This window comes from Rana temporaria, chromosome 1 (genome assembly GCF_905171775.1).
Source record: "Rana temporaria chromosome 1, aRanTem1.1, whole genome shotgun sequence".
Lineage (NCBI taxonomy): Eukaryota > Metazoa > Chordata > Amphibia > Anura > Ranidae > Rana > Rana temporaria.
Window position 1 is genome coordinate 294,796,819 of NC_053489.1, and position 12,632 is coordinate 294,809,450.

General features: G+C 44.5%; 1 protein-coding gene across 1 annotated transcript in view; it reads right to left on the reverse strand.

Moving 5' to 3' along the window:
* The window catches only part of KIAA2026 (KIAA2026 ortholog), a 73,626-nt gene that overhangs the window by 34,986 nt on the left and 26,008 nt on the right, over positions 1-12,632 (reverse strand). Inside the window, exon 3 of the mRNA XM_040357569.1 lies at positions 8,242-9,638. Coding sequence (XP_040213503.1) covers positions 8,242-9,638 — 1,397 coding nt within the window. The remainder of the gene's footprint in view (positions 1-8,241; positions 9,639-12,632) is intronic.

Genomic DNA, 12,632 nt, shown 5'->3' on the forward strand with positions numbered 1-12,632 from the left:
GCAATCACTCTCTGCCGTACATCACTGACGGCCCAGATTGGGGAGGTTCAGGTAGATATCTCCCTAATTAGGCAGGACCTACACAAGCTCTGGGACCGGGTCAAGACGGCAGAGACCAGGCTGAGCACCGTGGAGGAAGCTGTCCCCCCCTTGCAGGAAAGCACAGACCGCATGAAGCGCCAGATTCATCAGCTATTTACCAAGCAAGATGATAAGGAAGAAGGAGAACAGGTTAAGGAGGTGCAACCTGCGTTTCATTGGTCTGCCCGAGGGTGCGGAAGGTAAAGACCCTACAACATTTCTTGAGCAGCTGCTTCTCAACACCTATGGCAAAGAAGCCTTCTCTCCCATGCTGACGGTATAGAGAGCCCACCGCATGCCTGCAAAACCGCTGCCACAGGGAGCTCCCCCTCACACCTTTATAGCTAAGCTCCTTAATTATAAAGACCGAGATGCAGCCCTGAGACTGGCTAGAGAAAAGGGCAACATACCGCTGGGAAACGTTAAAATTGCCATATTTCCGGATTTCTCTGCTGAGATCCAGCGCCGTCGACAGGGATTCCTGGAGGCCAAGTGTAGGCTGCGCATTCAACACCTCAAGTACGCCATGCTCTTCCCCGCACGCCTTAGGGTGGAACAAGAGGGACGAGCGTATTTCTTTGAGGATCCTGAAGAGGTGATCGCTTGGTTGGAACGTCGTGCTGTGCCTGAGAATGCAGACTGATACTACTGTGAGTACAGCTATTGTCACTTCCCCTTCTACTCTTGGCAGTAGGCTAGCTCCTTTACCACGTGTATGGCTGTCCAGTACTGCGCGCCATGTTTAAGCACCAACCCGAACGTATACTGTAACTTTTTGTTCATGTACCTACGCTGCCCCCTAAAACAGGGAAAAGGGACAAATTATTAATTTTGCTTTTTTTTTCACCCGGCCTTTCCCCGTCTGCTCTTTTGGATGGTCCAAGGTTTTATGCCCCTTAGCCCACTGCATTGTAAGACTCCTTGAAGATGCCTGCCTATATGGAAGCTCGAGTTAGGCTTATCTTGCTTTGAGAGTCAAAATGGGAACTCCACTCGGGGGGGAGGAGGGGAATCTGATTTTATCTTGGCTTTGCAAACTTTTTTTTCTCCATTTCCCCTTTCTTTGCCCCCCTTTTTCTTTTTTCTCCCCTCCCGTTTTTTTTGTAATCCTCCTGGGTCTTAAGTGACCAACATGTTGTAACAGAGGCCGGAGCCTCAGGTTTGCACTAGTCCTACCTACCACGTGCAAAGTGCAGTGAGACTTTCCCCCATCTGGCACTAGGGAAAATGGTTATGTTGCATGGAGTCACCGTAGAGCGGAACACCGAGGAGCCGATGTATTATGGGACCCCCCAAGAGCGGAGAAGACCTCCCGGAGAGCGGAGAAGACCCCCGGAGAGCGGAAGAGAACCAGACGACGGTGAATAAGCCCCCCCTGCTAAAAGAGCTAAAGAAGACAGGGGGGCCCCCGGAGCAGACTAATAAATTATTTTTAAAACCCTGTCGTGTTTATTTACTTTTACACTTTGCCTCCAGGTGAATGGGTAGGGGTACGATGTACCCCATATTCATTCACCTAGGGTGGGGGGCCGGTATCTGGGGGCCCCCTTATTTGAGGGGGCTCGCAGATTCCGATAATCCCCCCGCCCGCAGACCCCGACAACCAACAGCCAGGGTTGTCGGGAAGAGGCCCTGTCCTTATCAACATGGGGACAGGGTGCTCTAGGGTGGGGGGGCCCCGCAGTGCGCCCAACCCCCCCCATGTTGAGGGCATGCGGCCTGGTACGGCTCAGGAGGAGGGGGGCCGCTCGCTCGTCCCCACTCCTTTCCTGGCCGGCCGGGTAGCGTGCTTTGGATACGGGTCTGGTATGGATTGTAGGGGGACCCCCTACATCGGTTTTTCGGCGTAGGGGGGGTCTCCTTACAACCCATACCAGACGTAAGGGCCTGGTATGCTCCTGGGGGGGGACCCATGTCGGTTTTTTATTTAAAATTTGGCGTGGAGTTCTCCCTCTCAGGAATGCATACCAAATGCCGCAGCTAGAATTGGCGGGAATCCAAGTCGGATCTCCCGTCGCTTCTATGACGGCTTTGTCTCCATCGCGGCAAGCCAGCTCAGCGCTGGCTCCCGCGATGGGGCTCGTAGGTGGTCAATCTCGCAGAGAAAGGGAGCGAGATTGACACAATATCGCGGTCACCTACTGTATGTGCCCAGTAAGCAAGTGGTTAAATTAGGCAAATTATCAAATATTAAAACTAGTCCTTAAATGAATGATCAGTAAATTACAGGTGAAACTACAAAAAATTTGAATATCGTGCAAAAATGCATTTATTTCACTATTGCAACTTAAAAAGGTAAAATTAATATATGAGATAGACTCATTACATGCAAAGCAAGATAGTTCAAGGCGTGATTTGTCATAATTGTGATGATTATGGCTTACAGCTCATGAAAACCCCAAATCCACAATCTCAGAAAATTCAAATATTACATGCAATCAATAAAACAAGGATTGTACATAGAACAATATTGGACCTCTGTAAAGTATAAGCATGCATATGTACTCAGTACTTGGTTTGGGCCCCTTTTGAAGCAATTACTGCCTCAATGCGGCGTGGCATGGAAGCGATCAGACTGTGGCACTGCTGAGGTGTTATGGAAGACCAGGATGCTTCAATAGCGGCCTTCAGCTCTTCTGCATTGTTTGGTCTCATGGCTCTCATCCTTCTCTTGGCAATGCCCCATAGATTCTCTATGGGGTTCAGGTCAGGCAAGTTTTCTGGCCAATCAAGCACAGTAATTTCAGGGAGCTGCGGTGGCTCAACGCGATTGCCACTGCGCTGACAAGCCATTCACCTCTGCAGCTAGGGGTTCGGATCCCGGTCTCGGCTACATGTGAATTGAGTTTGGTGGTCTCAGCCCGGCTCCCGGTGGGTGTGCTATGCGAGGTAAGCCTGCGCTTAGTACGCCCACCCCCCTCCCACAAAAACCGCCACACTTACACGCACTCTAAATTGGGTTAACATGCACGCACTTTGACCACACAGTCACTAAAAAAAAAAAGAGAGGCGAAGGACTAACGGGGCTGGTTGAGCGGGCTAGATCCTCTCACTCCCTTATAGGGAGTCCCTCTGCCCCGTTGGGCTTCAAAGCGGCAGCAGCCCCATAGAGCTTGTCTGCGGAAGGAAGCTTGAAGTGCTACAAAATCTCCTGGGTGACGGCTGCAATGAGCCTGGACTTAATGAAGCACAGTGGACAAACACCAGCAGATGACATGGCTCCCCAAATCAACAACAGACTGTGGAAACTTAACACTGGACTTCAACCATCTCGCAGTGTGAACCTCTCCATTCTTCCTTCATACTCCGGCTCCTTAGTTTCCAAATGAGATGCAAAATTTGCTCTTATTAGAAAAGAGGACTTTGGACCACTGAGCAATAGACCAGGTGTGTTTTTCTTTAGCCCAGGTAAGATGCTTCTGACTTTGTTTGTTGTTCAGGAGTGGCTTGACAAGAGCAATACGACATTTGAAGCCCATGTCCAGGATCCGTCTGTGTGTGGTGGCTCTTGTTGCACTGACTCCAGCCTCAGTCCACTCCTTGTGAAAGTCCCCAACACTTTGGAATGGCCTTTTCCTGACAATCCTCTCCAGGCTGCGGCCATCACTGCTGTTTGTGCACCTTTTTCTTCCACATTTTTCCCTTCCACATAACTTTCTATTAATGTGCTTTGATACAGCACTTTGGGAACATCCAACTTATTTTGCAATTACCTTTTGAGGCTTTCCCTCCTTATGGAGGGTGTCAATAATGGTTTTCTGCACAACTGTCAGGTCAGCAGCCTTTCCCATGATTGTGATTCCTACTGAACCAGACTGAGAGACCATATAAAGGCTCAGGAACCCATTGCAGTTGTTATGGCTTAATTAGCTGATTAAAGTGGGACACTTTTAGGTAGATTCACAAAGAGTTAGGCCGGCTTATCAGTAGATAAGCCGACCTAACTCAGAATCTAAGCCGCCGTATGTTTAAGCGTATGCTCAAACAGAGATACGCTTAAACATATTTAAGATTGCAATTTTTCGGATGGCCGCTAGGTGGCGCTTCCATTGCGGCCGGCGTAGAATATGTAAATTAGTTTCTACGTCGATTCCCAAATGTACACCCGGCCGCCGCAGTCGCTTTACGCCGTTTCCGTAAGGCCTTAGGCGGCCTAAAGTTATTCCACCTATGAGGTGGAATAACAATGTTAAAGTATGGCCGCCGTTCCCGCCGCGAGGTTCGAATTTTTTACGTCGTTTGCGTAAGTCGTCCGCGAATCGGGATTTATGTTGTTTACGTCCACGTCGAAATCAATACGCCCGTATGACGTACTTAGCCGCAATGCGCACTGGGAAATGTAGGCACATGCGCAGTAACAAAAAACTTCAAAAACGTGAGGTCAAGCCTCATTACCATACAACACGCCCCCCTCCAACCCATTTGAATTAGGCGCCCTTACGCCCGCCGCGTTTACACTACGCCGCCCTAAGTAAGGAGGTAAGTGGCTTGAGAATCATGTACTTGCCTCTCTTACTTAATGCGCGTAGTGTAAACACGCTAGGCTACGCCGACCTAGTTTTGCGCGCCCCTACCTGAATCTACCCATATGAGCCTAGAATATTGCACCTTTTCACAATATTCAATTTTTCTGAGATTGTGGATTTGGGGTTTTCATGAGCTGTAAGCCATAATCATCACAATTATGGCAAATCACGGCTTGAACTATCTTGCTTTGCATGCAATGAGTCTATCTCATATATTAGTTTTACCTTTTAAGTTGTATTAGTGAATTAAATTAACTTTTGCACGATATTAAAATTTTTCGAGTTTCACCTGTATGTGACAGGTACTTTTCAATCGTGCAGATCACAAATTTATGCATGTGATGGTGGTTCACTATGGTACTGCACTCACCAGAAAGCTCTACCCTCTAGGGGGTATCTAGAGGATAGCTCACCAGATCCAAGCCTTTATGTATCTCTCCTCTCCTCCTTTACAGTGCCTTGAAAAAGTATTCATACCTCTTGAAATGTTCCACATTTTGTCATGTTACAACCAAAAACGGAAATATATTTTATTGAGGTTGTATGTCACATGTGTCAAACACACGACCCGCAGGCCGAATATGGCCCTCCAGGACATTTCATGTCACCCTCGCACCTCTCCTGCAGCTGTAGGAGAGCTCTGTCCCTACTCTGGTCCTCCTCCAGACCCTTACTTTCTGCTTTCAAGCAATGCATCCAGCTTCTTCCTAGCAGCAGCATACGGAAAGAGGATGCACTGTGATGTAAGGGACAATGGGGGAGGAGATGCGCTGGACATCTAATCTTACAGATACAACTGGCCCTTTTGAGGGCAATCATAATGCTGATGCGGCCTACGATAGAAATGAGTTTGACACCCCTGTGTATATGATAGACCAGCACAAAGTGGCACATAATTGTGAAGTGGAAGGAAAATGATAAATGGTTTTCAAAAATGTTAACAAATAAATATCTGAAAAGTGTGTCGTGCATTTGTATTCTCCCACCTGAGCTGTGAATCTATGCTTCTCCCCCAGAGTTACCATTGGCCTCTTGGCTGCTCCTCTGATTAATGCTTTCCTTGCTCGGCCTGTCAGTTTAGGTGGACGGCCATGTCTTGGTAGGTTTGCAGTTGTGCCCCCACTCTTTCAATTTTCGGTTGATGGATTGAACAGTGTTCCCTGAGAAGTTGAAAGCTTGGGATTTCTTTTATAACCTAACCCTGCTTTAAACTTCTCCACAACGTTATCCCTGGGCTGTCTGGTGTGTTCCTTGACCTTCATGATGCCATTTGTTCACTAAGGTTCTCAAAGCAAACCTCTAAGGGCTTCACAGAACAGCGTTATTTATACTGATATTAAATTACACACAGGTGGACTCTATTTACTAATTAGGTGACTTCTGAAGGAAATTGGTTCCACTAGATTTAATGTTAGAAGAGTATGAGGGATGAATGTGAGGCAATTAGGACCCTACAAAAGGTATCACCATCCCATATAAAACAATTACTGAATGAGAACAAAAATGGGGTGGGACTTTACATGTACCTTGCAGGGTCTAATAAATACACATACCAAACAGGCTTAAAAAAGAAACTAATCTTTAATTTCCATATACAAATAGTTAGCTTTAAAAAAGTTGAATACAACTGGTTAAAACCACAGTTACTGTAAGTCTATCCAGGATGTGCAGGTCCTGGCTGAAGAATCGAGAAAACTGGCAAGTTTACTGACATATAATCACACGCATAGGTTGGACTTGATGGACTTGTTTCAATCTCACCTACTATGTAACTATTTGTATATGGAAATTAAATATTTGTTTATTTTTTCAAGCCTATTTGGTATGTGTATTTATTAGACCCTGCAAGGTACATGAAAAGTCCCACCCCATTTTTGTTCTCATTCGGTAATTCCACTAGATTTTAGTCAGGGGTATCTCTATTTGTAAAAAATCTTTGAAAACCATTTCTCATTTTCCTTCCACTTCACAATTATGTGCCACTTTGTGTTGGTCTATCATATAAAATACAAATAAAATACAATTACGTTTTTGTTTGTAACATGACAAAACATGGAAATTTCAAGGGGTGTGAATACTTTTTCAAGGCACTGTAGATCCTTTAGTGCTGGGTTTCTCAACCCGTGGCATGCGTACCCCTGGGGGTACATGCACCACGGGCAGGGGGTAAACCAAGTTCTCTGTCCCCCGAGTCTCGCCTCCCACGCACACAGTCCCTGGCGGCTTGCTGTAGCCTGTTGCGCGGGACTGTGCTATCAACGGGAAGCAGTCCCCAGGGAGATCTCTGCACCTCCTGCAGTAGCCCTGGATCGGAGTAGGAGACCGGGCAGGAGTCGCGTGACAGGCCTGAAGATGTAAAACTGTATTTACAAGCTTCATTTTAGAAAAACATTTACTCTGTGCGTTATACCTCAGTATAACAGAGGGGCTGGCTGTGACAATTGGTAATCTTTTACTTTTTACTAATAGCGGCAGGAGGAGAGGGGGCAGAGACAGAGACACAGATATGGAGCTGACAGGCAGAGAGGAAGGGGGGGTGAGGACAGAAGAGATCTGCGATTGATGGAGGCACGTAAGCTGACTACTGTAGTCAAGGCTCAGCAGCCATGATTATCGTGGTCAGCTCACAGAGGGGGCCACAGGAAATGGCAGGATCAGTCAGGTTTCTTTTACAGTTCAGAGAGGGGCAGATTAGAAAGCACAAGCATTGTGCTGTTTAATCTGCTATAAGGGAACAGAATCTCTTTTTTTTTTTTTTAAAGCTACACTTTAAATAGAGCACCAGAGATTTATATTTCTTTCACTTTTATTAACCACTTAAGACCCGGACCAATATGAAGGTAAAGGACCTGGCCAGTTTTTGCGATTCGGCACTGCGTCGCTTTAAGTGGCAATTGCACGGTCGTGCGATGTGGCTCCCAAACAGAGCTTTCTTTTGGTGGTATTTGATCACCTCTGCGGTTTTTATTTTTTGCGCTATAAACAAAAATAGAGCGACAATTTTGAAAAAAAAAACAATATTTTGTACTTTTTGCTATAATAAATACCCCCAAAAAGATAAACTTTTTTTTTCCCCTCAGTTTAGGCCGATACGTATTCTTCTACATATTTTTGTAAAAAAAAAAAATGCAGTAAGCATTTAACGATTGGTTTGCGCAAAATTTATAGCGTTTACAAAATAGGGGATAGTTTTATGGGATTTTTATTAATATTTTTTTTTTTTACTACTAATAACGGCGATTTTTAGGGGCAGCAGTTCTCACAAAAATAATAATTAACCAACAGCCATCTGTGCGGAACCCCCTCTTTTGGGTTTTGATACGCTTTAAGGATATTATATTTGCCATTGTCATTTGTTTTATCCAACATATTCTGTTGAATCGCAAGAAAAAGGGAAGCAAAGTCTGATTGTTTATGAAATATAAAATAAACACTGATGGCTGTGGATGGCTTACTTCAGTAGAAAATTGTGGGTTCTTTTTTCGTGGAAAGGTACCAACAAATTTTTCCACGTTTGTATGCATTTGTGTATATACATTAATATTAATTTTTAATCACAACGGCTACCTCGATCACAACCTGAAAAAAAAATAAGGCAAGATAGTGTTCACTAAATAATTTTTACAAAACTTACCAGACTTGTGCTTCTTGTGCTTGGCTCTTTTTTTGTTAAGCAACAATTTGTTATGCATTTCAGTCTTAAAGGATTTAAATGTGTTTTGAAGATTTTCATATCTACCCTGTGTATTTTCTGCCAAAAGATCTTTCATTTTTTTCTTTTTCTTCTTCCTTTTTGCTCTCCGAAGTTTCAGTTTTTCATGGTTCAGTGCAGAATGATCTAAAATAATATCCATTGCCACTCGGTGGCAAAAGCCTTCAGTGTTGTTGGTGTGGTTGCCATTCACATGGACTTGAAAAGTTTTAAGTGCATTTTCTTTCAGTGGACTAGTGTCAGCTTTGAGAAGGGCAGTATCTGAATATTTCTCTACATTTTCCAGAACCCTGATTTCTCCAGGACTCAGAGGTTCTCCGTAACCCACTAGTTCTCCAGGGCTACTAGGCTTTTCTATGTTCTCTTTGCAAGAGCCAGGCTTATTTATTACACAAGGATCTCCATCTTCATGCTTCCTGATGGTCTTTGCATTATGCTTTGTGCTACTCACACAACTGTCCATATGACAGTTTCCAGGGTAGGCAACATCTAGCTCCACATTAGTCCTTGAGGATGGAGCTACTACTGGCTTAACGGTTTTAAACTGACCGTTTTTCTTTTTTGTAAATTTACGTTTGGATCTACGGAATCTTGCTCGCTGTATTCTTTTAATTTTAATTGGAGGGATAGGAAACTCGGGGGCTTTCAATGGCCTTTGTTTGTATACTCGCACATCTGCACCACAAAATTGTGGGAAGTGAATATAGGAATTTTCTTGAACATCATAACCTAAAATCACTTCTCTACATTCATGGATTGGCTGTCCAAGTACCGCATCCTGTACTTCGATCTGTGTTTCATACACAAAGTCACAAAGACCTTTAAGTAACCAGACCTTCTGCTGAAATGTCAGTTCATGAAATGTTTTTTGCTCAAGAGGATTAACTTCCCCAAGGACCTTAAAGAATTGAGAACACAGTCCAAGCTTCTCAGCACAATTCTCAGGGTTCTCTGACTGACCTATAACTGTATACCATTGCTGAACCTTCTGCCTAAGTGCTGCTTCCCAAGCTCGATATAGGAGATTAGGCCTACGGTGTAAAGTCGGTCTGCGATGTGGAGGGCTTAATAAAGAAGTCATTATCTTTGACAAAAATACATTGCACTGAGGCATGAAAAAACATCTTTCTAGTTCATAAAATACTATTTCAGGAAGATTTAATATTTGTTGTGCTAAACAAAGGAAATGACCTATGGCTGGTATTTCCCACATTATCTCCATGCATGAAGGTGCAGCAAGAGCCAGGAGGTTTTTGTCCCATTCATCCATTTCTTTTTGGCTAGCTTCCTCTGCTTCCTTGCGCTCTTGTTCCTTAAGTCTGTGTAGACATAAAAGACAAAATACAACATGTCTGTATATGTTTTTTTGCATTTCTGTTCATACACCATTGTACCTTTGTATAAATAATCCTGCATGTGGTCTTCCACCCCCATCCCCCTTCACTATTATAGCATTTATCAGACCTCAGATGAAGCACAATCCCACTTTACATTGCCCAGCTTTCTGCTAAGTAGACAAGGTTTACATTGAATTCTCCTCTGGTCGCTTGTGCTCCAGTGATCAAGCATAACTACAAGTTCCATAGAGATGAGAGCTTGGAGTCACACCTGAATGGGTCAGACTGCAGATAAACATCAGCAACCGTAAAAAAAACAAATAGGCCACCTTTTAGAGAACAGACAGCAATTTAACGTGTTCATGACCACGCTATAGCCGAATGGCAACTACAGCAGGGTCGCACTTTTCCAGGAGACCGTCATATGACGTCCTCCCGCACTCACATTTCCTGCCTGCCCGCCCCCCGCGGCATGCATCGGCAGTGATCTGAGATCGCCGTGTCCTTCTGACGCAGCTGAACACAGATCGTGGTAAAGAGCCAATCACGGTCGGCTATTTACCACATTATCAGCTGTGTCCAATCACAGCTGATCACAATGTAAACAGGATTTGCCAGTTATCAGCAATCCTCTCCTTACGCTGAAAGCAAATCCACACAGGGGACATCTACACTGATAATCAGGGCACTGATCATCAGTGTCCTGATGATCAGTGCAACCCCAACAGTGCCGACCAGTGCTGGCAATCAGTGATGCCTCGTCAGTGCCCACCCAGCAGTGCCGCCTCAACAGCGCACATCAGTGATGGAGAAAAAAAAATGAGTTTTTTTTGTTTGTTTAGAAAAAAAATAGAAAAAACCCCAGTGGGGATTAAAAACCATCAAAAGACAGTTCTGTTTTTTTTTTTTAAAAGATACAAATTTTTGGGTACCATGTTGCATGACCACGCAATTGTCATTTGGCCAATTGGCCTGGGTAGGAAGGGGGTATAAGGGCCCAGTAGGCAAGTGGTTAAACAATGGAACACCCGGTATATCATTTTAAGATAATATTAGTATCAGTAATTAATAACTGCTTTTATTACTTATTCTAAATGCTCTGGGTAGATTGAATGGTATGTTTTGTTGGTAGTCTTCAAAAAAAAAAAGAAGGGAAGAACAAAGCATTTGGAAGGTGCACCAGGTCTTTAAAACTGCTGGCTAAGGGAATGTTAAAGTAGAACTCCAGGCAAAAATATAATCTCAGGATTTCACCTCTGTATCGCTATGCTGCGAAAACAAAGCTAAATGGCAAGTCTAGGAGTTGAACCTTGTCAACCTCTTTCATTCAAGTCTATTAATGGAACAGGGATTGGCAATGTGTGTATTAACACCTGGTCCATCTAATCCAAAATAGACAGTCAAAAAGAGAAAACCTGGTGCTCAAGGTACGGTAATACCCCTCTGGATTTTTAAAGACAGACCAGGTAGTATAATAAAAAAATTATTTATAATGAACATACAATAAAATTGCAGTAGTAAAGGGGTAGAAAATACATGATAAAAGTGTATATATGTAATAATGACAAGTAAATGCAATACAACCTTGGCATGGATCTCAGCTGCCCTGTATACAATGTTGGGCTAGCGAGAATACATACTAGGAAATGACGCCTAACATGTTTCGGACCCTGTAGTCCTTCCTCAGAGGCTTATTGTCATTTTGAAAAGATCGTAAGTGATCTATAATATAAATATAATTAACATTAGTACAAAATAGTAGATTGATTACAACATGTTTCAGTACTGAATTAACATGAAAGTTTTAGACATCACAGCAAATGAGATTGTACTTACATGGATGAGCAAATCACTGATAAAAACAACCAGGGAAAGATGTTATTCCTAACTGGATTTCCGTGGACTGGCAAATTCAGCCGAAGCAGGTCCCAGACAGCACTCAAAAGGGGGACAGACCCACAACTGGGGCCAAAGGAAGGAGAGGGGGAAGCACCCATCCCAATTGCAAGAACTCCAGGCTAATGGAGAGCAAACTCCTGCCAAAATGCCGACCACTGTGTAATAAGGTGTGGATGTTGCTGCAGAAAAGTGCAGTTGATGCATCTCTCTATCAGTGGTTCTCAACCTGGGGGTCAGGACCCCCCTCGGAGTTCAAATGATGATTAGCCAGGGGTCACCAGATCCTGGGCTGTTACCGAAGCCCGCACCACTCTCTCTCCCAGCCTTTTTGCGGCTGCCCACTCACCGTTTTTGCAGCCGCCCATTCAGTTCACGGCATGGCTGGGGGGGCAGAGACTAGAGGTCAGCTGGCTGGTGAGGAATGTGAAGTGGGAGGGGCTGGAGAAGACCCTATCTCCTGATTTCGACATAGGTGTCAATGCTACGAGACACCACAAAGTCGGAGACACAGTGAAGCCGGAGACAGTGAGTAACACTACCTGTGATTATAGTTGCCATTAAAAGTCCCCACTACAGTACTCAGATCAGCAGATGACCATGATCAGGAGCACCTAAGTTGGCCAATCAGAACTCCCTGCAGCACTGCCACTCATCCCTAATCCCCCCCCACCAGCACTGCCACTCATCCCAAACCCCCTCGCCAGCACTGCTGCTTATCCCATACCCCCCACCTACCCACCAAGGAGTAAGAGAAGGAAATAAAATAGAGAATACAAGAAAGGGAGAGGAAAAGAGGGGGAGGAACAAATAAAAAGGGAGAGAAAGAGCAAGAAAGACAGCTAGAGAGGGATGGGGGTAAAAAAAATAAAATAAAATTAGGATAGAGAGAGATAAAAGGGAAAGAAAGGCGAACAAAGAGTGGTACAGCCTAAAATGTACCATAAGGGTTTTAATACTGTATAAGTGGAAGGGTAGGTCTCGGGAAGCGCTAAATGTTCGTGGGTTAGGAGCGCAAACTACTTGTCTTGCCTTCGGTGCTGTCAACCCACACTACGAAAATAAGTTTACTGTTATGCC